At 47.0% G+C, this 25,995-nt stretch overlaps 1 protein-coding gene across 1 annotated transcript in view; it reads right to left on the reverse strand.

The window, feature by feature from the left end:
* Positions 1-25,995, reverse strand: part of Alpk2 (alpha kinase 2) — a 123,353-nt gene that overhangs the window by 4,199 nt on the left and 93,159 nt on the right. The window contains exons 8-12 of the mRNA XM_052742327.1: positions 25,874-25,909; positions 22,667-22,941; positions 20,871-20,959; positions 15,197-15,414; positions 9,196-9,244 (exon numbers count right to left, since the gene is read on the reverse strand). Coding sequence (XP_052598287.1) covers positions 9,196-9,244; positions 15,197-15,414; positions 20,871-20,959; positions 22,667-22,941; positions 25,874-25,909 — 667 coding nt within the window. The remainder of the gene's footprint in view (positions 1-9,195; positions 9,245-15,196; positions 15,415-20,870; positions 20,960-22,666; positions 22,942-25,873; positions 25,910-25,995) is intronic.

The following is a 25,995-nucleotide window of genomic DNA, read 5'->3' on the forward strand; positions in this document are numbered from 1 at the left end:
TCTAGAGAGGAAGATAGGTGTCTAATCACCCGGTGACATGGATGTTGGTGAAGAACTCATTGCTGGCTTAGTAAGCCTGGATACTGAGCCTTTGTAGGCACCTGCCCATTTTCTCGGCTCTCAAATGGGAAGAAGAAGAACAGCCACCCTATAGGGTGGGTGAACCACTGAAATGAGAAAATGAGTGATATCCGCCTAGCTGCACACAGTAAAGATCCAGTTCCTGGCCGTGAGTGGTCACAGCTATAGATACTGTCACTGCTGTAACTGGTCGGGCCCTCCAGCAGGAGGAAGCAGAGATTGGCAGGTACGTGACAGACAAGCATGCAATCATGAGGGTAGCCTGGAATACAGAGCTATTGACCTGATGTTTAGAGTCCAGTGCCAAACATAAAGATGTTCAAAAAGTATTACGAATTTGAAGACAAAAACAGCAGATTAAACTAAACATAGCACTTTCCTGAATGTGGACACATGAATGGCACACCCACAACTGGGTGTGAGGGTGTGAGCGTGTGAGGCTTTCTCACTAATAAGGCCAGAGAGGAGCACAGTGCTGGTGTGATGCCACTGCATAGCTAATGTGACTCAAAACTCTGCCCTCTTTCATGCCTGATACATGTATGGCCAGACTCCGCTGTTTTCCCTAGGTGATGCACACCAGGGCTTAAGCTTTTAGGGGTGTGGAAACTCCCATCCTGACAGGTGTGCTACAGTTCCAGCTTGCCCCTCCTCCTCTCTGCTTCCAGGAGTTCATTTCCTCTTGAGATGCAGCTGCTTTCTAACGGACACGTGTACTTGCGGAAGAAAAAGTCAACCAAAATGAAGCAACTGAGTGCCGCAGAAGCAGAGAATCCCACTGCTGAGCATATCAGCTTTACATCCCTATTGTCTTCTGCAGAAGATTCCAGAAAATGTCAGATGCTAGCCTGTGTACACTTCCTGCCTGCCTGAGCATCCCTCATTCTTACTCCATGAGTGTGTGTGTGTGTGTGTGTGTGTGTGGTATGTGTGCGGTGTGTTTGTGTGTGTGTGTGTGTGTGTGTTGTATGTGTGGGGTGAGTGTGGTGTGTGTGTGTGGTGTGGTGTGTGTGTGTGTGTGTGTGTGTGGTATGTGTGTGGTGTGGTGTATGTGTGTGTGGGGGGAGGTGTGTATATCTGATATGTGTGGTGCGGTGTATGTTTATGTGTGTATGTGTGGGGTGTGTGTGTGTGTGTGTGTGTGTGTGTGTGTGTGTGTGTGTGTGTTGGGGACACGACCCAAGGTACGCATGTGCAGACACAGTAGAGACTAGAATTTGACTGGCTGTCATTAGGGTGTCACACACAGACAGGCATGGGAGCAAAGGCAGCCTTGTACAGTCTGGGACGTGTTTCTCAGCACCCAAGTTCTGCAAGCTCATGCTGTAGGGCAGACTCCATGGAACGCTCTGAACCTTCTCCACAGCATGAGGATGAATCCTCTGCTCCTGTTGCTATGGTATATCTTCCTGAGGAGCAGATCCACATTTTAGAATTAGGAATGCATATCCACATTTTAGAATTAGGAATGCATATCCACATTTTAGAATTAGGAGTGCATATCCACTTTTCAGAATTAGGAGAATATATCCACATTTTAGAATTAGGAGTGCATATCCACATCTCTCCACGGGGGCCATCTCTCCCCAGACAATGTTTTATGTCCAGGATCCCTATCCAGAGGAGGCTTTTACTACGAATGTTCAAAGAACAAGTAAACAGATACCAGCCCTACCAGCAAGGCTCTTTGATCTTAGCCCAGATGGGTTCCCACATCACATTGCTGGGTTTCTCTGTTTGCTTTTATAATCACAAAATACGCAATGCTACCCAGATGTAATTTGTAATGAAAAGGACTTTATTTGGCTCATGACTCGGGTGGCTAAAGGTTCTAACTGTGGCCTCAACATCCTCGTGAGAGCCCTTGGCTACACTGCCATATGGTAGAGAAATGGCCGAGCACAGAAGGGACCAAGTGTGTGCTGTGGCCTTGGTTTATGGCGCCTCATTCCAGAAGACCAACATCAATCTTTTCCTGTTGCTTTCCCCCATGGTCTGCCTTCCACCAGGTCTCACCTCTCACTGTAGAACCAATCATTTCTACAGATTTACTCACTAGAGACCAAGCTTCAAGCACACAAACCCCCAGAGGGTGTACTCAAGCCAGAGCGCACTTGGAAGTCGGACTCAGGCAATACTGACCCTTCCACAGCTTTTCCGGATGCACATGTGTGTTTAGGTTTAGCCACCTGGTATCTACAGAGTTCAGAATCTTTCCCTTCTCTAAATTTGGTCTCTGTCTCAACCAGGATGTTGGACTTTGTCCTGTTGTTCTCTCAAACTGGCAACCATTACCGTGAAATGGTTTTTTGCCCAGGAAGAAAAATAAAGCAACATCTGTATGTTTCTAGACCAATTAACCACAGATGTATTCAAAGGACACAAGTCTAATTTCACCAAGCTGTCATCTACCCAAGCAATAGGAAACAGTCCTCAGCGTGTGAGCTGTTTTGCAAGCCACATACACCATCTGCTGCCCTCGGGCTTGGTGGACACTACTGACCTAGGCTTTTCGTGACACTGTTCTAACATGAACAATGCACATAAACCACGTGGAAACTCATCACTGTTTTTCTTGATTAGACATACCGATTTGCATAGTAACCGAAAAAGTCTATCCATCCAAGAAGCTCAGAGTGCAATATTATTTGTAAATAATGGCCATTGTAGATCTAACGACTTAGGATGAGATCCTATTGGAATAGAGCGGGTCCTTGATTCCAGCATTACTGATATTCACATATGAAGAGGAGAAAAGACAAAGGCACACAAGAAATGATGTCCAAGGCAGAGTTCTAGTGATGCATCTACAAATCAAAACCCATCAAGGATTGCGGTCAACCACCAGAAGGGAGGGGACAGGCATGAAACAGACTCCAGAAGGAACCAGCCCTGCTGTGATAGGTAATCTCGGTTGTCAACTTGGTGACATCTAGAATCACCTGGGAGAAGGGCCTCTGGGCAGGCATGTGGGAAGCTATTTTAAACTAACTGAGGTCAGAAGGCTGCCCACTATGGGAGGTACCATTCCCTAGGCTTGGATACCGGTTGTGCATGAAGTGAGAGCAGCCCTTTCAGCCCTCATTCCCTTGGTTTCCTTGTCATGACAGAATACACCCTTGAACTGTGAGCCAAAGCAAACCTCTGCTCCCTTAAATGGCCTTGGTCCGAGTATTTTATCACAGCAACAGAAAAACAAAAACAAAAAGCTAAGATGCCTCCCAACACCTTTCAGGCTTCCAGCCTCCAGAGCTATGAACTCCTGTTAATTTAAACATTTACATCTGTGGCCTAAGAATCTAGCACAGTGGGGTAGAGAACTTTGTATTAGAGACCTCTTTTTTTTTTTTTTGGCATATTTTCAGTTTTTGAAACCTTAGCTGTGCTAAATTTTACTTGTTGGATCTTTGCTTTTTAATCTCCAGTTACAATCATTTCCCAGTTAACTTCGTATCACCTGGCCTGCCACTCAAAACATACAGAAGTGGAACAGCAAACCGACCCAAGAGGGCGCCATCCAGCGCATCTATTAGCAAATGTCTTTCCCTCCCTCCCTACCCCTCCACCCCTAATGGGAGTGGTGGGTATGAGCTGCATCCGGAACTTGCTAAAATGGTAATCTGGATTCACCACATTTGGATAGGGGCTGAAGTGCTGCTACTAACAAGTTTTTTTTTTTTTTTTTTTTTTTGGTTTTTCGAGACAGGGTTTCTCTGTGTAGCTTTGGTGCCTCTCCTGGAACTCACTTGGTAGCCCAGGCTGGCCTCGAACTCACAGAGATCCGCCTGGCTCTGCCTCCCGAGTGCTGGGATTAAAGGTGTGCGCCACCACTGCCCGGCAAGTTTTTTAATAGTCCAAACCACTCTCCAATCGTGCCCATGTGGCTTTAGAAAGGTCTTTATATTTAAGTGAGGACATAGTAGACTTGGTTCTTGACACCTGTATTCTAAGAACATGACAAAACCACACCATATCATTCCACATGGAAGGAACCCGAAGGCTGTTACGACAGTCTTGCCCTCACTGCACAGAGAGATGAAACTCACTGTGTGTTAGAAACAGTGTGAGGATGAGATCTCGCTTCAGAGGAATCTCTCTCTCCTCCAGACATGTGGAGAGCTGGCGCAGACTTCTAGACTCCCACAAACAGCAGCAGGTGACTATGGCTAGCTTCTCTGATCTTCTGCTCACATCATCCCTGTACAAGCTACCACCTCCAAACACACCCAGAGAGGGGCTGGTAGACCAAAGCTGCAGACACCCCCAGGTCTGGCTGTGCTACAGAGCTTCTATGGCCACACGAGGGATTGTTTAAGGAACACTGGATGAGACAGGCAAAAACCTAAAGAGCAGTTTCTCTCTGTGTTGGTAACCCCTTTAGAAGCAAACCAGAGGCCATCTGTGCTTGTAGGTTGGTCTTGTTTTTTGAAGGAAGTGTTCATTTGTAGGAAATGGCTGTGAGGGGAAGGACCTCAATTTGAGGATGCAGGTGAAGGGTCAAAACAAAGTCCTAGGGGTGTGTGTGTGTGTGTGTGTGTGTGTGTGTGTGTGTGTGTGTGTGTGAAAATAAAGCTGGGATTTATTTGCTCATTAGTTGGTCAGGCTATCTTCTACACAGGAGGGCCACTGGGGAGTCTTTCATTCTGGAAACATGATCTGAAACGCCATCGGCGTCATTCATTGCTTCGTGTTTATGGGTGCTTTCTTTGGTGGGTACCAGCTACGTGGTGGACACTGGGAGAACTGAAGGATTAAGCAGCTGAATGGCTTCCCTGGAACCTGCCATTTTGTAGAGCAAGCAGACACATCAACCCAAAATGTCAGGATTCCATGACAAAGATCCCTTTTACGTTGCCATTAAAATCTGACATAGGTCCAGACAATTGACAAGGAGCTCACCTGGGAGTCCTTGGGGTCCTGCAAATGGTCATGGGTGTGATAAAGGAGGAGGTCCAGGCAGGGGTAAGAGGATCCCCATGGCTCCCTACTCAGGTTATTTCTGACAGAGCTACTTTTTGTAAGATTTCTGGGCAGGGGCCAGAAGACCACCATGCTGCTTCTACCTGGTGGAGAGATGTGTTCTGTCTGGCCCTGCTGGGCCCTGGAGGTCCAAGCACACACACACACACACACACACACACACACACACACACACACACACACACACAGCTCACTGCTATAATGTCATCTTGCCAGAAAATGTAAGGTAATCTCTGCTCCCTCACAAGCCTCCAAGCGTCCTTGGTGGTGAGAGTCTCTTAAATGTGGTTTCCATATCAGGAATGCCTGAGAACCCCGTGAATCCTTACGCATGGTTATTCTTCCTTCTGAAGGTATAAAGGCCCATCCTGGCAGGCAGCCAGACTGAGAGATGTTCTAGGTAACTACTCATAACCATCTTATTTGGGCACAGCAGGTACTGACTGGAAGATCTGCTCAGGGTGAGCCCCTCTCTTTGTTTGACCTCAATCTAGCCACGTGAGAGAGCGAGCGAGCACAGAGTGTAGCCTCTGCTTCCCTCTAGTGGCTAAATCATGCATGACCCTTTCACTTTCTTCTGGGGGGAACTCCACCTTTGCCTAGAGAGATGCTTGCAGGGGCCGTGGTAACAAGCACAGATCTGTTTCCCCTGCAGGTCTTGGTTCAGTTTCCAAATCTTCAGTTACCAGGTTATCTTTCCTTGTCTCTCTCAAAGAACTCTAGGTGGCTGAGGAATTCAACTCAGAAATGTAATCCTCTAAGAGCCAGTTAGGATGTCCAGTCTGTCCGGAGGGAGATGACACCTCGGGACATAATCATACTGATAACCCAGGAGGACTGTGACACCGTGTATATGACATATACATATATATGTCATATGAATTCTTATCATTGAGCCTAAGTCCTCACGCTGGCCAACCCTTCACCAACTCAGCTCTTTCCCCCTCACCCCTTCAGCCTAGGAATGTTTTTAGACGACACAGAGCTCCACATTTTATGGCAGGGCCCTTCTCTACAGCCAAGTGCCGCCAGGGACCAGCCTTCCATAGACATCACAACTCTCCCTTTGCATCGCAAATAAGCTAAGCCTACTCAGAATGAAGAGACCGGGTTCAATGGATCCTTATTCACCCACCTCCTGCTTTGTGCTCTGAAAGTCTGCTGCTCACTCTCCTCTTTCTTTCTCCTGTCCCCTGGCACCCAGTGTGGACATGTTTCATCCTCTCTGCAGAGCGTCTTTGAACTTGAACCCCTTCCCAGTCGACTGCCATTGTTCTCACTCCCTTTGCAGCTTTGGCTTTGAGGGGAACATTTCTTCCATCAATCTTGCTTTCTAAGCATTTGAGATCTCCGCCTCCACATCAAGGGTGCTTAGCCTACGGCCCCCTGTGCACCCTCCTTCATGCAGAAAATGCTACTGACCCTCCTCCTCACTCCCCTTCCCTAGTTTCACTGCTGGTTCTGCCCCTGCTCCAGTGTGTGTGTGTGTGTGTGTGTGTGTGTGTGTGTGTGTGTGTGTGTGTGTGTGTGTGCGTGCGCGCGCGCGCGCGCACGGGGGGGGGGGGGGGGGGGGGAGCCCGGGAGTCTAGGTGGTGGGCGTGGTCATCAAAATTCACTCAAAGAATAAGGATTTGTAAGGAAGCCCAAACACCCCTCAATCTCTGAGAGATTGCCCATTTATCGATTTTTCAAACCGAGCTCCTAAAGTACAGTTCTTCGTAAACGTGTGACTTCTCTTCAAACTCCTAAAGCAAACTTTAAAACCTAGACGGGATGATCTAGCGTCCTTTCAGAGCTCTCAAGCACTGCAGGATTCCTTTCCCACTTCTCCTTGGGTGGGAGAGCGGTCATAAGTAACACTTTACAGGCAGCATTTTGCCCTTGGCTCCGTCTCTCCTCTCTACTAATGGGCCTTGGGCAGCTGTCCCGGGCTAGAAAAGTAACATAAAAGCTGGGAACAAAACCGAGGGCTTAGATTTCTTCTTAAATTAGGAGGAGTAGTGCCATTTGGAGCTCTCTCATTCTTGGAAGCCACTGACATGCTTCAAAAGATGTCGTAAATCACCGGGCTCTTGTGCTCAGTTTGGTTTGGGGACTTCTTGAGCAGCTTTGATTTAGTAGAAGGTTGTTCTAAGTCAGCAGTTCTCAACATGTGGGTCACGACCCCTTGGGGGGAGTCACATATCAGATATTTACATTACGATTCATAACAGTAGCAAACTTACAGTTATAAAGTAGCAACGAAAACAATTTTATGGTTGGGGTCACCACAACATGGGGGACTGTATCAAAGGGTGGCAGCATCAGGAAGGTTGAGAACTACAGCTCGAAGTGATGCTCTAAGATTTTTTTTGTTTTCTGCCAGCAGGCTGAGGTAAGGAGAAGGGAGTTCCCATTGGGCTTCCATCCGGTGGCAGGGCCTGGAGGTAGATTAGTCAGGGGGATCTTCAGCAGACCACAGTGACCCCAGGATGATGGGAAACCAAACCAGGTCTTACTGAAATAGAATTTGCCTTGTTCTGCAGACAACAGTGAATTTTAGAGAAGACCTCATTTGGGAAATTGCTGTGACAACCAGAGGCCTTCATAAATCGGGCATCACAGGTTATGGGAACATTCACCAGGGACAGATGCTAAACTGAATGGCTTTTAAGGACATCGGGCACAAAATGGCACCAACAGGAGGAAACACCCTACCCAGCCATCACATTCATCAGACAAAGGCATATGGTGCTATGAACCACACTGCCACCAGGAGAAGCAGAGGTCAACGGCCTGGCCCAGATTTGGACCAAGTCTCTCAAAAGCTCCTACCTCCCCCAGGACATCATAGCTTCTCTGACACATTTTTTTTACAAGCCCAATGTCATGACCAAATGCCCTGAAGCCTACAGCAATCAGGGCTCGGCTCAGTGCCACAGGATGAGTGTGAGAGGAAGTTCCAAGGTAAGAGCTTGCCATCACAGAGCCAGTTTCCAAAGGAAGATACTGGGTAAGAGACATCTCAACTGCACCTCGGTTCTAAGTGAAATGGAAGGCCCTGGGCTAACCACAATTTCATGATCAAACCTGTGGTTTTTATTACTTTTCTCATGGCTACAGCAAAATTCTTGGCAAAAAGCAAAGCACCCTATGGAAGGAAGGAGTTATTCTGGCTCACAGTTTAGGGTCCAGCTCACCATGGCACTCTGCTGGGGTCGGTGGTGGAAGAAGAGTAAAGCTGTTGGCACATTGCATCCGTGGTCAGGAAGCAGAGAGATGAACGCTGGAGTTTACCTTGTGTTCTCCTTCTTAATCTGCCTGGAAAGGCACCTCCCACATTCAGGATAGGTTTCACACCTTGACATGTGCACGGTGGCGTAGATGTGTTCCTTCCCTCCATCCCTCTCTCTCTCTCTCTCTCTCTCTCTCTCTCTCTCTCTCTCTCTCAGAAAGAGAGAGAGAATATGTCTAAAAATATTTTTGAAGAAATATGAATAGCCACTTTCTCTTCAAAGGGGCCCAGGGCAAGCAGCAAAATGGGACAATTTGTTAACAGCCTGGTCAATGGTCACAATATCACCTGAGCGGGCAACTGAGCAAACCAGCATCCTTACACTCAGCTAGGGGAACAAATCCAACAGCAGCAAAGACAGGTACCCAGTCACAGGTGTTTGAAAGGCTCTGAGCTCCCGTACTAATCTCTCGTGCCCATGAACCACCCAAAGGATTTTTGGGGGGAGGTAGGGAAAATGAACTGAAAATATACATGTAAAACTTATTGTTCCCAATTGCAAAAAACAAAACAACAAACACTTTCAATATAGACGATGATAAGTGTAGAGACTGGGGGATTTGAGTTGAAAGACATCCCGACGATGCCAGACAATTTTCTCACCACGACACTCCTGTGCGTAGTCTGGAAATGCGTTTGCAAGCATTCTTGTTTGCTTCAAAGTTAGGAAGCAAATGTGTTCCCCTCTGAGAACAAAGTCCATACATATTTTATGTAAGTAAAAGAACTGAATTGAATTCATTCCCAAGGCCATTTGTCATCCACAGTAAAGACAAGAAATCTACTCGCCCGCACGAGCCAAGCCGCGTTTGCCGGAAGCCCGATGGGAAAGGATACCAACTTCATTTTTCCCTACTCACCCTTTGGCTAGTGTTGCTATGCCAACGTCAGTTAACTTCATTCCCACACCTGCAGAAGGAGAGAGCAAAGATGGAGTTTGAGTTCCTAGGAGAGGCACAGAAAGGATTGATTGGTCAGGAACTCTCCCAGGCCAGATAGGAACAGAGCTTATCGCCTTCCTGGATCCATGTGTACTTTTCTCCCAGTTCCTACCCCCAGAGCCTCAGGAGACTTACAGTCCCTCTGACCTGCCCCTGCTGTGGCAGGTAATGATGGGGAAGGGCAGACCTGTGACTCGGGCAGCAGGACCCAAAGCAGGCTTCATTCAGGCTTAACTTTTGCCCCAGGATGGAGGAGGGACTCAGATGCTCGCTGATGAATTTGAGACTTGGCACTTTCCCCATGAGTTTTCTCCCAAGAAATGATGTCTCTTGGACTTAGGTCTGGTCCCCTGTTCCTCACTGAAAGTGGAAACTCTTAAATAGAAGGAAGCATGGGCATGGACTGCCTTGGCCAATCTCAACAATAAACACGTTCAAGGCAACATACTCAAAGCCAAACTCCACATACGTAATTTCTCATTTCTACTCAGATAGCTTCCTATCGTTGGCTATGAAACATTCACAAGTAATGAGTAGCCTTTTAGCCATTGGCTTAGGGACAGTGACATTTGGAATCCATGGCCCAGCCATTTAAGACTCTTAATAACCTCATTCATGGAATCGTGGTGGTGAAGGGACATACAAAATCCAAAACAATACAAGGGCTACTGAGCCTCCCACTCTGGCTCCCCAAAAAGCCACAGGCACACAGGACCCTTTTTGCTGCTGTGCTCCCAGAAAGGACAGCTGAAAAGCAGCTAGGGAGCCAGAGATGCAGGGAAAATAAACAGCCTGCTCTTCCAGCGTGAAGAAGGTGAGCATCCCACTCCAGTAAAGGACTGCCCACTTCCCCTCTGCCCCAGCCTCAGCCAGCATCCTTAACCTCGCTCAGGCTAGCAATTAGGAAGAGTATCAGTTCTCATGCCCAGAGTGTAGTGGTCCCTGGGCCTTTCTAGCATCTTCTGGCTCTCTCCAGGTACTCTTTCTGCTTCTGACTTTCTATGATGGTGGCTCTGGGCATTTGCCCTACCTCAGTGCACCCCATCTATGCAATCCAGTGGGGACCTGTTGGACACTTCTGACATATTTCTGACTCTGGCCCTATGTAAGCTGGGCTGTAAGCAGTGAGATCCCTGCCACCAAGCAGGTAACTTGGCTATGGAGTGGCCAGGTAGGTGACAAACCAGTCTGGGGTATGGAAGAAGGCTCCAAGTCTCTCTAAAGCCAACTCTGGGATGGGATTGGATGACAACCTGGTTCTGTGGCTCTCCATCCCAGAGTCCCAGGGAAGATAAGCTGAAGGCAGAATGCTCTGGTTCACCAGTGTCCACTCAGAGTGTGGCAATAATGCTGCCATGATGCTACTCAGACTGGTGAGTCACCCAGTAGCAATAAGCCCAGCTTTTGTACACGCACCTGTGAGCTACACATGGCACTTTGGAGATCCCAGTGACCATTTTAAAAGCTGAGTCATCTCATTCTTCCAAAGCTACTAATAACCTGAGCATATGAAGGCCTGCTCTACATTACTTTATTGTAGGAAGTACAATCATTTTTAAAAGACGCCAAATAGCAAAGGCCCCTTTGGACATCTTTTTCCATGGAAAGTCCTGTCTAAACACCACAGCTCTAGGTTCCAGTAAGGTTCAATTTTTTAAAGTCATTTGGCAACAGGTGCTTGAATGTAGGCAGTGTCCTCCCTTGCTGTCACGGTTGGCAGCCGCCATTTTTGGTTTAGAAAAGTAGGGTGCCGGGGTCAGGGGAGACAGTTCAGTGTGCAAGCACGAGGGCTGATCCGAGTCCCCAGAACTCACCTAGAAGCTGGATATGTAGTGTGTGTGTGTGTGTGTGTGTGTGTGTGTGTGTGATCTCAGAGTGCCTCTGGGGAAAGGGAGGCAGAGATGGAGAATTTCCCAGAAGTCTAGTTTCATCACTTGTTGTAATTATTTGTCAGCAATTCAACAAAGGTTTTCAACAATCGCTGAAGGACATTCCTTTCAATTTGATGGGCACCTGTCAAACAGAGGTGAGGCTGAGAGTGGCCTATGGGTTGTTTCTAACGGGAGGAAGGGCAGGAGTCTATTCTCTGAATCTGAGTTTGCAGTCTTCTTGGGGATGGCTCCTTAGAAAGCCTAGTGGTCTCAACAGGTCTCAGGTCTTAACTCCAAGTCACGAAACCACCTCTGACCCCACAAACCTACAGTCCCATCAAACTTCTATCAACCAACAAACGCACCCAGGGAAGGGGACAATTGCATTCGGTTTTGTCTCTTTTACTTTTAATTGTGGTGTGTACAAAGCCGAGACATTGCTTAAAGAATGATGTGTGAGCTGGCACCACAGTGACATGGTAATGAAAAGATTTTTTTTCCAAGCAGCAGACAGTAAATAAACCCTGTTATGAAGCACTGGGCCAACACATCTAAGCACACACATCATCTACGGAGAGATGTAATATTCCACTGCAGTTGTTTATGAGTGCCTGGAAGCCAAACCAGCTGAGCGTGAAGCTCCAGGGTGCCATTTTTCAGTAGCCAAAATACATTTAATGCAAAATTAACTCCGAAGGTGACAGCTTGGGGGGAGCAATTGTAGCAATTGTACAGCTGGAATCTGAATAAAACGAATAGCTGTCTGTTCAGAATGTGTGCATGTGTGTGTGTGCGAGTGCGTGCGTGCGTGTGCGTGTGCGTGTGCGTGTGTGTGTGTGTGTGTGTGTGTGTGTGTGTGTGTGTGTGTGTGAAGTCATTCCTGGGAGGGGACAGACTCACAGGAGTCCCTCAGAGCCCTGTAGAAGATATTCACACATCAGAACCTTTTAACATCGGGGGACACTTGAAAAGCCTGGGGAGTGAATCGACTGCGAATTTGTTAGTTTATCGTCTTGTGCAGAAAGTGCAGTATCCAGAATCTGAACATGTAGGTTGGGGTCTTGGATCCCTCTGCAATCATTAGCTGATTGGCAGCAGCTAAACCACTGCTCATGCCTGAACTTTTTCTTTTTCTTTTTCTTTTTTTCTTTCTTTTTTTTTTTTGGTTTTTCAAGACAGGGTTTCTCTGTGTAGCTTTGCGCCTTTCTTGGTAGCCCAGCCTGGCCTCGAACTCACAGAGATCCACCTGCCTCTGCCTCCCGAGTGCTGGGATTAAAGGCGTGAGCCACCCCCGCCCGGCGAGCTTTTTCATCTGTAAAATGGGAGCAGGATATATTCTACATAGGGTTATCGTGAGGAATAAATGAAAATCATAGAAAAGCGAATACATGCAAGAGCTGGAGAAATCTAGTCATTCCTGGAGTCTAGCCACTCTGCTGGGTCAGTGTTCACCTTCTGGCTTTGGTAATGTGCAGCAGTACATGAGCCGTGATCATTAAACAAAGCTCCATAAAGGGTATGTGGGCACTTCTCTGTACATTTTTGCAGATTCTGTCTGTCTGTCTGTCTTGTGACTATCTCTGTGTCTTTGTTTCTCTCTGTGTCTCTATCTCTCTGCCTGTCTCTGTGTGTCTCTGTCTCTCTGTCTCTGTCTCTCTTTGTCTCTGTCTCTGTCTCTGTCTCTCTCCCATAACGGATGGTTTTAATGTCAACATGCCATTAGAATCATCTGAGTAAACGCAGAACTTGTGAGACAGAGGCAGGAGAGATCTCTATGAGTTCGAGGCCAGTCTGGTCTACAGAGTGAATTCCAGGACAGGCTCCTAAACAACACAGAGAAACCCTGTCTCAAAGAAGCAAAACAAGCAAACAGAAAGAATCATCTGAGTAGGGATCATTAACTGAAGACCTGGCCTAATTGCCTTAACTGGTGTGGGATGACCCACCCGGACCCTGGGCCACACCTTCTGCTATCAGCTCACACAAAGGGTGAGGCAGGAGGAAGGTACTTTGCCTTTATGCTCCTTGGCCTCTTGCCGCCAAGTTGATTCACCCTGTTGCTGCTCTTCCCTCCTTAGGAGCAGAACCAGTGTTTCCAGGCTTTTCCGAGTGGACTAAAGGCCAGTGGCTTCAGGAACCGTCCAGGGTTTGGGCAACAGACAGGGACTGCACGGGCACTGGGCCCTGTGTACCCAGCAATTGCTACAGGTTGTCGACCTCTCCAGTGGGAGTCAGCCACTGGGGGGCCATTCTGAATGCTGAGCACCCAGTCTCAAGTGCTGAGGAGCCATCAGGTTCTCAGCTCTCAGGTACGAGACAACTGCTGTACTATTCTAACACAAGCTGAATTAATACATTCTACAATATATAACAATATATATGTGTAACCTATATTTATTCCTCTGGTTCTGTCCCTCTAGAGAACGCTGACTAATACAGAGTCTCTAGCCCAGGTTCATCTGGACTGACCCTCCTGCTCTACCTCCAAGCACTAGGGTTACAGGTATGTGCCGCCATGCCTGGTTCATATTTTTATAAGTTCTTATGTGTCTATTACTTCAGAATGAGGAGTTTTTTTTTTTTTTAAAAAAAAAAAAAACAGGGAACATTTTATTACTCAGCAATGCTGCAATAAGCCTCGTACCATATCATTTAATCCTCAAAACAACTGTAAATGGAAAACTTGGAGCCTGGAGAGGTAGATCATTGGCCCAAAGGCTAACGGCTAGGAAGTGACACTGTCAGGAAGGAAACCCTGGAGGCTCCCACTACAGGTTAGTACCTTGTATGAGACACTGTCTTGTAGTCATCAAATGACATAGTCCAGATTTTTCTCAGCAGCATTATTTGGAAATAAAAGGAGACAAGGAAACATATAGACAGAAGCTGTGGGTAGGCAGTTCACCATTGTCCTTTCTGCCTGGTTCCACCTTCGGGTACCACTTTGCCTGAAAACTTTGTTTTGCCAATGTAACAAGAGTTGAGTACAGGGGAATCGATGCCCCACCATGAGCAGTATTTGGCTGGTGTTAATGGGAGCTAATCACTCCTGCGCCCCCAATCCGCGGGCAGAGAATTCTGGGACGTGTGCTCAGTGTAGGCTGCCAGCAGAGTACAGTTGCCTACGGGTAGAAACTGAGTGTTTGCCCATGTGCTACCGACGGCCTGCCTTTCCTCGGTCTCTTGTATGGCTATTTTCTGGGCTTCTTTCTCAGATGAGCTGTATGTACTCAAGACATTAACTCTCTGGTTTTTCCTCCACATCGGTGGGTTTTGTATCCTCAGATCCAACTCAAAAGAAGTGGGGACTGAAAATATTTTTAAAAAATTGAATCTACATTGAGCATGTACAGACCAATGTAGCCCATGACTCTTAGAGGGCATTTACATTGCATTAGGTGTTAGAAGTCATCTAGAGGTGGATCAAAGTATGGTAGAAGAATATGCAGAGGTTACACACAAACACGATGCCATTTTATACAAGAGGCCTGAGCATCTAGAGAAGTGGGTATCCCCAGAGGTCCTGGAGCCAACCCCCTGAGGATACCCAGATATACTGGTCTCGGGTCTGTTCCAGGCAGAACCCTAATTATGACACGCCCACTTCCTATAAGAAGCAGTATTCCTTAAAATTTGTCTGCACATGGAAAGCACACTGCAAATTCCTCAGGGGAGTCCAAGATCTAAAGGTTACAGTGACACTTTCATTTATTGGGAAGTAAATACTACATCTCAACTTACTCATGGGGGTACACGTGGACTACCATATGTACTGAACTTTGGGGTGTAACAATGAAGCCAACCCCACCTTTTATAGTGGAAGGCACGGCTGGTAGTTATTGAGATGAATTTTATTACTTCATTCGGCCAATCATCCATTGCCCAGCTTCATTCCCAATTGGACATGAATAGCATCTTGGGGAGAAGATGCTTGTTGGTACCCAGCATAGCTTTCCTCCTCTTCGCTTCCCTTCCTTTCCATCCTCCTACCTTTAGGAACACCCCAGAGCCCACAGCATCCCCAGAGCCGGGTGGTCTGTTCTGCTCACCCTGCATGTCCGTGACCAAGAGGCAGCCACTGGTTTTCTGGTATATCCAATGCTGGAAGGTACAGCACTTCTGACCAGCCTCCGAGTCCCTTCTGAGGAAGTTGATTTCCTTCCCATCACGGATGGAATACTTCACGAATTCTCCAATCAGCTCCTCTTCCACTGTGGCGTAAGGGATGTTGTTCTTGGGCCGATGGATGAGGAAAATAGGGATGATCCTGAGCAGCAGGGCACACAGTCAATTCAGGATCCACTCCATATTTTATTTTATATTTTTGCAGTGCTCTCCATTATTATTTAATGAACCAGAAGACTCATTTCTACTTTGCTTCTAGAATTGGTTTGAAACTCCTTTCCATCATTACTTTTAGTATCATTGTGTTTTGTTTTGTTTGAGACATTGTCTTACTCTACAGCCCTGGCTGGTCTGGAACTTGCTATATGGAACAGGCTGGCTTGGAACTCACAGAGATTGGCTTGCCCCTGCCTCCCAAGTGCTGGGATTAAAAGCATGAACCACCACGTCCAGCTTTGGCTTTGCTTCCATTTTTTTTTTTTATTTATTTTATGTGTATGGATGTTTTGCCTGCATGCATGTACACCCCATGTGTGCATGGTGCCCACGGAGGCCAGAAGAGGGTATCAGACCCCCAGGAACTGGAGTTACAGAAGGTTGTGAGCCACCATGTGTGAACTGGGAGTGGAACCCAGGTCCTTCGGAAGAGCAGTCAGTGCTCTTAACTGCCAAGCTATTTCTCCAGCACCTCTCCCCCTTTTAAATGAATGAATGAATGAATGAATGAATAAACAAACAAACAAACAAATAAATAAATAAGGTCTCACTAGGTAGCCTGGCCTAAACTAGCCTACAATTCTAGCCCCTCCTCTCTCAGCCTCCAGAGTGCTGAGATTACAGGCCTGAGCCACAACGCCAGGCTCTATCATTTTATCTCGGTAATCCATTGGATCAGTAACTATCACCAATTCATCCATCTATCCCTTCCCTATCCATCCTTCATTCAGTCAGCAAACATTCATCTTCAGTGGCCTCCATGTATTAACATTGCTCCAGATATTCTTTCACAAACACCAATAAATAAATAAATAAATAAATAAATAAATAAATAAATAAATAAATAACAGAGCCCCTGCTGTTAAATTTCAAACCTGGGACAAATGACTGAGGTGTCTGTTTAACACATCAAAGTGGACCTGGCTGCCAGGTTCTCCTAGCACCCCTCAATGCCTACCTGTTACAGGGTACAGCTGGCATACACTGCTCCTTACCCTCCCACCTCCCCAGGCGCTGGGCTGCCCTTCCCCCAGAGGCTCTTCCCTATACATTCCAGACATTTTGGTTACCCACCCGCCCCTTTTTGTACCTTTGGCCTCCTGACTGCTGCACCTCTCTCCCCTCCCCTCCCCCTCTCCCGGATGGCTCAGCTCAGGGTCATGTCCATTCTGAACTCTCCCAGATGTCCCTGTCCCTGCCGACTTTCTCCCTTTTATCTACAATAAACTTGCTCCCCCACCATGCCCAGAAACAGCCATGTCCTTTCTTGTTTACTCTTTTTTCCATTCATCTGCCGCCCCCCCTCCCGCCCCCCATGAAACTTACATGTAAATAGGGGTAACAGGCTGTGACTAAATGCATGTGCTCAGTGTCAGGTGGAAGTCTAATGCCGTGCGTGCGTGCTGAGGAGACTGCACCAGGGTGTGGGGAAGGAGCTGTCATTTTATTGGAACTCAGAAGTCTTTGCTTATTAAGAGAGGACATTTGAGTGAGACCTGCGGAAAGCTGGGGGCCGCCATGAGGGTATCTTAGGAGAGAACCTTCCAGGTAGAAGGAGGAGCCAGTGAAAGGCTCTTAAAGCATTCTTTGCCAACTTAGAATGGCAGCCTCTGTGTCTTGTTAAAGAGGTATCTGGGGCCGTCAGACGGGAGGGGGCATATTTGGAGCCATGGCCCCGCTGCAAATCCCTAAAAAACACCAGGTTGCTCATCAAGGCTTTGTCTGTCTATCATAATATGTCACATTTGCAAGACTCGGGGAACCTCCTGAAGACCGCTCCTAGCCAATTACCCACCAAAGAAAAGGACTCAAGGTTTGTCTGGGTTCTTATTAATTCTGTAGCCTTTGGGGAGCCAGAACAAAGTCTGGGCATTACTCACAATCTCAATTAGCCTGGTCTCTGCCCAGTTGGAGCCGTTTGCATAGACAATGTGATGTCATTGATATTCATGAATTCAAAAACAAAAACTGCAGGGAGTATGGAGTGTTTTGTCTTCAGATCCCTAAAACTCCTACAAAGAAAACAGCTTCAGGGCCCCATTTCTGGAAGTAAACACGGTGTGTGTGTGGGGGGGGGGGGGGCCAGCTCAGGGCACACATGTATTCATCCCTAATGTAGAGTTCTCAGATTTAGGTTTGTGATTATCTGGCCTAGACATCCTTCAGAGAATACTAACCCTTCCGTATGCTATAATCATTCATATAGTCACAAGTTCTTCTATTGTAAGAAAGGAGAAACAGTTTTTGATGGAAAAATGTCCTCATCTGTCCTTAGGGCTGTGTCCTGTTTGGTGGCTATGGATGAAATCAGTTAAGCTTCCACTCCCTAGCTGCACTCACCCTTCTGAGTGATACCCATCTTGGTATTCATGGTGTGTTCTTTTCCTTTTAAAGGTCCCCAAGTAGCACAAGAGACAAGCTGCACAAAACTCGTCTCCCTTGTAGTACGACACCACGGCTTTGTTTTTACAACAGGCACTTAGAAACTGCTTATGTGGCTCAGTGAGATGTTCACTGGGTAAGGCTACCAAACCTGATGACCTGAGTTCAATACCCAGGACCCGCACAGTCATAGGAGAGAACCCTTTCCTACGTGTTGTCCTCTGACCTCCATACGTTCACTGTAACACACACACACACACACACACACACACACACACACACGTATGTACGCACTTCATAAAAATGTAATAATAAAAAAAGGACCATAAAAGCGTTGACTCTCCATCTGGGGCCACAAGATAACTAAAAGCAGGCTGAAAGCCTGGCAGCTGTACCTTCATTCTGTGTCTGACGCCTTTCTTTTGGCCTAGAGTCCTGCTTGATTTTGCCTAGACATGTTAAACACTTAAGGAGTGCCTGCCTACCTAACCTGTCTCATCTCAGGTCAAGGTTGAAGCCACAGAGACCAGCCATCCTCCCAACCCCTGGATTCCAGAAACAGCAAAACCTCCCAAGACAGACCGCACCCTAGCTAGGTCAATCATCCGCTAGGATGCGGCTGCACCCTGGAGCAGCAGCAGGAACCAGGTCACATCCTCAGGGGTGAGGGCACTAACAACCCTGGCTCACCTTGCAGAAGCGAAGATAGAGGATTAATTATGCATACACTTGGCCCTCTACATTGCTTAGTTACGCATAGTTCTTGCCTCCCGATACATTTCTTTCTTTTCTTTTCCTTTTTTTAAATTGTTTTATTTTTATTTTTATTTTTTTGGTGAGACAGGGTTTCTCTGTGTGTAGCCCTGGCTGTCCTGGAACTCACACTGTAGACCAGGCTGGCCCGGAACTTACAGAGATCCACCCTGCCTCTGCCTCCCAAGTGCTGAGATTAAAGGCGTGTACCACAGCCTGGCTCTTCTTAGATTTCAACCTTCAGCTCTCGTCAGTATCCCAAGGATGAACCTGAAGTCATGGGACTCCTTTTCCATTCCTCTTCCCAAAGCACGAGTTCAATCCCCTTTCTCCAGTTTTCCCCATCACTGATCGCACCGGGACAGGTGTCCAAGCCTAGCCTGTTGGAACTGCCAGGACGTAGCTTTTGCCTGAAGACAATGTTACAGTTTCTACCTTTCCTCCCTTGAGGTAAAACTTAAGAAAACAGAGGCGGGAGAAAGGAAACAAGAAAGACAATGGACGGGCAAGTTCTCCATCATGAAATTGAACTCATCCCAGCTACTGTCTTAGTGTTGAACAGGAAAAGCAGCGTATTAGTTTTGCTGAAGCTGCTGCCGAAGCTCCTTGTACTAGACACGCGTCAAGTGCTTCTTGGTAGAAGGTACCGGACTTCCTACTACATCATAGCACCCAAGGGGAAGGGTTTCTGAGTGACAGGGAGCAGACGGGAACTGTTTCCTTCTTTCCCTCTGTCTTTCTCTGATGTACAAATGGCCGCTCTGCCTCCGTTTCCGGAGTGTCCTGACATGGCCCTTTCTCTTCCTACTTAGCATGCAAACATGACCTTATCATAGAAACAGCTAATGAACACAGGCTCCAGGCTCTCAGAAATTGGCTGAGCCTCAAAATACTTAGGCAATGAGTGGATCAAGCGTATAGTTCCCATCTAGAGGATTACGGGAGGTGGACTCTACTCCAGCATCCCTGGCCTTCCCCACCATGTCACCATAGCTTATGAGCCGTATTGTGACAGTCTCTCGTTCCCTTGTATTTGTTGTTCATTGTTTAGACAAGGCGGTGAAGGCCAGTCTTTGAGTGGGGGTGTGTCCAGTTTTCTAGATCCCATGGTATCTACTTAGCGTGGTAGAATCCATTCTTCTATTCACCCATATATTTACTTAATGAATAGCGGTGCTGGTGAGGTGACTGATCAGGTCTTGCTCTACAAACCTGGGGACCTAAGTTCAACCCCTGGAACCCACATCAAGGGGGAAGGAGAGAGCCAGCTCTACGGAGCTATTGTCTAACCTTCCACGCGTGTGCCGTGGCAATAAGCCCCACTGTGTATGCACACACATATGCAACAATGATAATAAACTTTTTAAAAATAGTGTCTGTGTTCTATGTGTAAGGGTGTTTTGTCTTCCTATAGCTTAGCATCATATCCATGCAGTGCTTGTGGAGGCCAGAAGAGGGCATCAGATCCTCTGGACCTGGAGTTACAGATGGTCATGAGTCACCAAGTGGATGCTGGGAATTTAATCTGGGTTTCGGGAAGAGCATCAAGTGCACTTAAACCCTGAGCCATCTCTCTGGCAGCACAGAAGAAGAAAAAAGAAATATTTATCAAGGGACAGGAGAAATGGCTCAGTGGTTAAGAGTACTCAGTGTTCTTGCAGAGGACTCTAGTTTTGTTCCCAGTATCTGTGTCTGGTGGCTCACCAACACCTGTCACTCCAGTTCTAGGAGAATAGATGCCCTTTCTGAACTCTGTATGTGCACTCACGTGTGCACGTTCCCACACAGAGACACACATATGAGCAGATAATTTACAATTTTTAAATTAACTTATTTTCATTTGTATGGTGTTTTGCCTGCATGTGTGTATGCCTGTTCACCCCGTGTGTACAGTGCCCACAGAGACCAGAAGAGAGCATCAGAATTCCTAGAACAGTTGTGAGCCACCATGTGAGTGGAACTGAACCCAGGTCCTCTGGAAGAGCAGCCAGTGTTCTTAACCATTGAGCCATCTCTCCAGTCCCATATAATTAAACGTTTTAAATTTAAAGATGTAATATCTACCAGGCATTCTCTTACACCTCTAGAGACCGAACCAGAACAGGACAGCAGCTATATGATCCCTCACAGAGTTTAGAATCAGAGAGACAAAAATCCAACACTTGACCTGCCCATGGGTCCTTCTTACCCTCCTACCCTCCAGGCCCTCCACATCCATCGAAAGTCACAGGTAGTAAACAAACTTACTCTGGCACCTCTCCGAAGCCTTCCAGAGGCTGAGCTTCGGCGGCGTAGATCTTGGCATAGTATCTGGCAGTATTTTGAACGTAGCATTCCTGTATTACCCAAATACATCGTAAATCCGAATGATTAGAAGAATTCAGAATATTGCTCAGCAAGATGATACATGTTCCTAAGATTAGTCAGATAAATAGATTCCTAGGCCCCATCATATCTAGTTGGCATCACAGAAGCAACTTTTTTTTTTCAGTGCCAGGGACCCTTGCCAGGAATTTGTGAATGTTAGGGAAGTGTCCCACCACTGAACTATATAGCCCAGAAACAAAAATTACAGTGTGGTGCCAGTTACAAAGGGCTCTTTACCCAAGCCACGTCCAGGTAACGGCCTGTCAGGCCAAGTGTCTGGGAACTACACTTCTAGAACCAGCATGGAGGAAGGTTGTCCCTGACCTAAGGGGACTGGCTCTTTGGCGTGATGTCAGACAATGGCCAGTAAGGGCATTCCTGGTTTTCCCCAGGATCCTCCCCGGTTCCTTTTCAGAGGTGGAATTTGAATCGCAAACAGTGAACATTTGGTAAGACTGTTCCTTAGGAAAAGCCAAGTGGATTCTGTTTTCTACCCAGGAGTCAGGATGCTGTGGGGACGTCCCGTGATGGGTGTACTTGAGAGGATAGAAGGGGGGAGGAGGGAAGGGGAGAAAGGGAGAAGAAGAGAGGAGGTTGGCTTCTAGGGTGAAGTCAACACAAGTGGAAAACCATCTCACACGGAGTGTAGGAACTGCTCTTATTAGCACACAGCACCACGGGACATTTCTGTGCCCGACGGGACCATGGGTGGTCAATGGTTGATGATACACGAGAGCTTCACCCAATCCTGTCTACCAATTCCGTGGGTAACATTTTAAAGGGGCACATTGGGAAAGTTCTAGACCTAACCCTATCAGCTTAGCTACTGCTGGTGTCAAGGTGAACCACAGGGGTCAAGGTGAACCACAGGGGTCAAGGTGAACCGCAGGGGTCAAGGTGAACCGCAGGGGTGAAGGTGAACCACAGAGGTCAAGGTGAACTTCAGGGGTCAAGGTGAACTTCAGGGGTCAAGGTGAACTGCAGGGGTCAAGATGAACCACAGGGGTCAAGGTGAACCGCAGGGGTCAAGGTGAACCACAGAGGTCAAGGTGAACTGTAGGGGTCAAGGTGAACTTCAGGGGTCAAGGTGAACCACAGGGGTCAAGGTGAACCACAGGGGTCAAGGCACAGGAAGGAATAAGTTAGTGTTCTTTGCCCCTTGATCTCCTTCCTTCTTACCCCTTTTTCTCTCATTCCGAAGCTCTGTTTTAGAGAGAGGAAATTTAGCTAGACATTTCACTCAATCTTTCTTTAGACTTTATAGGCAGACTTTGAATAAACCCAGAAAAGCAAGAAATATGGCGAATATCCTGACCCTTCTGAGCATTCTCTCCCTCTTCTTCACAGACTAATGCTGGTTTTATCTGTCTACGGGAATCCCAGAATCTACTGTCACTTAGAAACACTTCTTCTGTATCACCCCTTGTCCAGTTGGATTCATATCCTCAGGGACCAACATGACCACAGCCCATTGAACCCCAAGAGGAAAGTTATCCCTGAGCTAAGCCCAAAGAGAACCGAGAAGTCAAGTCCCCCAAACATTCAGCCTTAATCCGCACCCTGAAGAAGCCGAACGCCCTTGCGGCAATACTCCTCTCAAGCCTGAGTCCCATTTTCACCTCACGCTATATGATGTTCTCACACACAAAGAGACCCCCTTGGGCTCACTCGCCCACCTGAGCAGCGAGTTTGTAGTTCCTCTGCACAAGTTCGTCATTGTTTCTGGTCCCATGGGCAACAGCATTGTGCACCTTGAGCACGCATGCGTGGCCGGGCTGGAAGACGGGCATGAGGCCCTGCATCACCGTGCTGCGGAAAGCTTTGCGGTGCACCCCTTCCCCAAAGTGAAGCTCCTCCGTGGAGATCTGGCCACGTAGGTGGTCCCCGAAGTAGCTGTCATTGAAGACGTCCTCCTTGAAGATGAGCTGGCTGAATTCGATCTCTTCACATCCTAAAACATAGTACAGCTTTCAGTGAGCAGGCTCATCTCTCCAGTCCGGGTCTGTGACTTAACTACTATCCCTTTATAAGGATAAAGGCAAAGGAGGACCTGTAGAACCCAGAGAGACGGATCACGCTTTAGTGCCCAACAGAGACATGGTTCACAGGAGTGGTGGCAGGGAGGGCAGAGGAGAGAGGTCATTGAAGGAGAGTGTGAGAAGAGCAGGCGGAGGGCCGTGCAAGGGAAGGTTGGTTGGAGCAAAGCTGGGGAGGCCGGGAAAGACTTTGGCATATCTAGAGAACAAAAGCAGAGACATGCAGAGTAGCCAAAAGCAAGACTAAAAGATGGGTGTAGCAGGGGAGGGGAGCACCACTGAGATCCGACAGCATCCTACTCATTTGTCTCACAGCTCCCCAGGGGCTCTGGGGTTTTCTTTCTAGCTATTTCACCTCCAAGTGTATAGATACAAATATTAGAACATATATATTACACTAATATATACATATATATATATCCACACACAATATTATTCACGTACCCTACGTATGTCAATGTTTATATACAAGAACAGTAAAATCCCTCATCTAGGTGACACTGACTCCACTAAGAAAGGAACACACACACACACACACACACACACACACACACACACACGGTAGGCAAGAGTGGTAGTGCTTTGAATAAGAGTGGCCCCTATAGGTTCATCTGTTTGACTACCTAGGTCTCAGTTGGTGGAGCTGTTTGGGAAGGATTAGGAGGTGTGGCCTCATTTGTGGTATGACATAGAGGTGGGCTCCCAGGCTTCAAAAACTGCAGATCATTCCCAGGGTACTCTCTGTCTACTGTTTGTAAGATGTGAGCTCTCAGCTGCAGCTCCAGCTGCCTCCTGCCACACCTTCACTCTGCTATCGTGGACACTAACCCTCTGGAACCATAATCAAACACTTTCTTTCATAATTTGCTTTAGTCATGTTTTATCACAGCGATAGGAAAGTAACTAATGCACGAGTCAAATGAATTTTCATCAAAGAGGAACTTTTAGAAAGTAGAATCATTTTGGATTTTTCATAAAAGAGCAGTAGATTATTTTCTGAGTTTCATGATGTAGATTGAGCTGATTCAAAATTGACCTAAACTAGAGATGGTCAAATCAGACTTATTTTTTTTTTAGACTTATTTGTTAAGTGAACAAAATAGATGGCTTTCAATAAAATAGGACTATTTAGATTTTTTGTTTGTGTTTGGACAGGATTTTACTGTGTAGCTTTGACTGGCCTGAAACTTCTTGTGTCAACCAGGCTGGCTTTGAATGCCCCAGGGATCTGTCTGCCTCCTGCATGCCGAGATTAAAGGCATGTACTCCCACACCTGACATTTTAAAATGTTTACATTTTTAAAAATACTTTTCTATTCTTCAAAGTTGTAAAAACTGAAATCTTTCTGAGTATTTACAAGAAGCTATAAATCATGGGCATGTGAAAATCCCATTTCACAATGTTATACAGGAATATCTTTCTCTTCTTGGAGTATTTTCAAACCACAGCTTTAAGAGCAGCCCACGGGACAGGAGAGACAGACAGTTGGTGGGTGACGTGTTCACTGCCAAAGCGTGACCTGAATTTCGATTCCCAGAACCCACATTAAAAACAAAAACAAAAACAAAAAAACCTGAGCAAAGTGCTGTGTGCCTGTAATCCTAGCATGGGGAGGGGTGGCCTGGTGGAGATAGACCCACTGGGGTTTGCCAGCCAGCCTGGAAGAAACGGTTTGTGAGAAGTCCTGTTTCAAAACACTAGAGGAGAGCAGTAGAGTAAGACATCCATTGGCAGCCTCTGGCCTGCATGCACAGAAGCAGACACACACACACACACACACACACACACACACACACACACACACACACACACTCACGCACCAGAGCTGGGGTCACAGATACAACCACCACGCCCAGCAGTCTCTGTTGTTTTCTGTGTACTAGACATTAGAATATCCTGATTCTCTCCATTGTCTTGCTTTCCAGAGGTCTCAGATATTTTCTTGGCTGTAAATATCATACAGCACATCTTCCAGACGCTCACCCAATATAACCATCAATGCTTATCTCTTCTGAAATCGGTCAACGGTGCTGTGCTGTGGCAGAGGTTGCCTGAGCTTGTGGTGAGGCAGGACTGGCTGCAGGGGTGTTTGGAGCTGCCTTGCTGCTATGGGCAGTTCTCGCCAACATTACATCTTGTCAAAAAGGGATTGTGTGGGGGTGATTTAGATCACAAGAATTGAAAGACTGGATAGACGAGAGCCTGCCCACTTTCCTAGCACAATGGGTAAAGGTAGGTGGGTGCAGGTCGACAGGTCATTTTCCTAGTGGGAATAATACACAGCGTGGCAAGCTCAGACTGCCCCAGGCTGTGGAAACTCAGTGCATGGCCTAGCGGCTAGCTTCATGGATATTCAGGAGCAACTATTAGACTACAGAACACCAGAAATACTGAAAGACAGCCCCAAAACACACCTTTCATTTTTCATTAGAATGCAATCAAGCAAGGTTATATTCTGCTTAGCTAGGCAAACTGAAAAGAAAATTGAAGAATCAAAATGTAAGCATCAATGGCGAGAAAGGTCCATGCAAGGAAGGCTTATGCCTAAAGGAAAAATTCAAGTCCAAACTTCCCTGCACTGTTTCCCCAAACTGCATGGCTACTGTTCAATCTTTTCCACAAACAATACGCTTTTAGGTATTTGTAACCTACTGAAATTCTAACTGGGAGAATGGCCCTCCCAGACCTATGGAAACGGATCCCGAGTTATCATGCACTTCAGCAGCCCTTCTGGAAAGATGCTCCACTTGGTTGGAAGAGTGCACAAACAATGAGTGTTCTTCAAGGAGCTGGTTTGCGTTTTGGTGGGGATCCCACTCTCTGACAGGCCGGCTCACGTCACTTACCTCTATATTCCATGCGACTTGAAAGCTGTTTGAGAACTAGAAGGAAACAAAGAGACGGGAGTCAGGATGGGTGTCCCTCTGAGCTGGTGGGGGCCCGGGGCTTTGACGAGCAGCCGAGAAGA

The sequence above is a fragment of the Peromyscus californicus genome, unplaced genomic scaffold (genome assembly GCF_007827085.1).
Source record: "Peromyscus californicus insignis strain IS unplaced genomic scaffold, ASM782708v3 Scaffold_17__1_contigs__length_78620276, whole genome shotgun sequence".
Taxonomy (NCBI): Eukaryota; Metazoa; Chordata; class Mammalia; order Rodentia; family Cricetidae; genus Peromyscus; species Peromyscus californicus.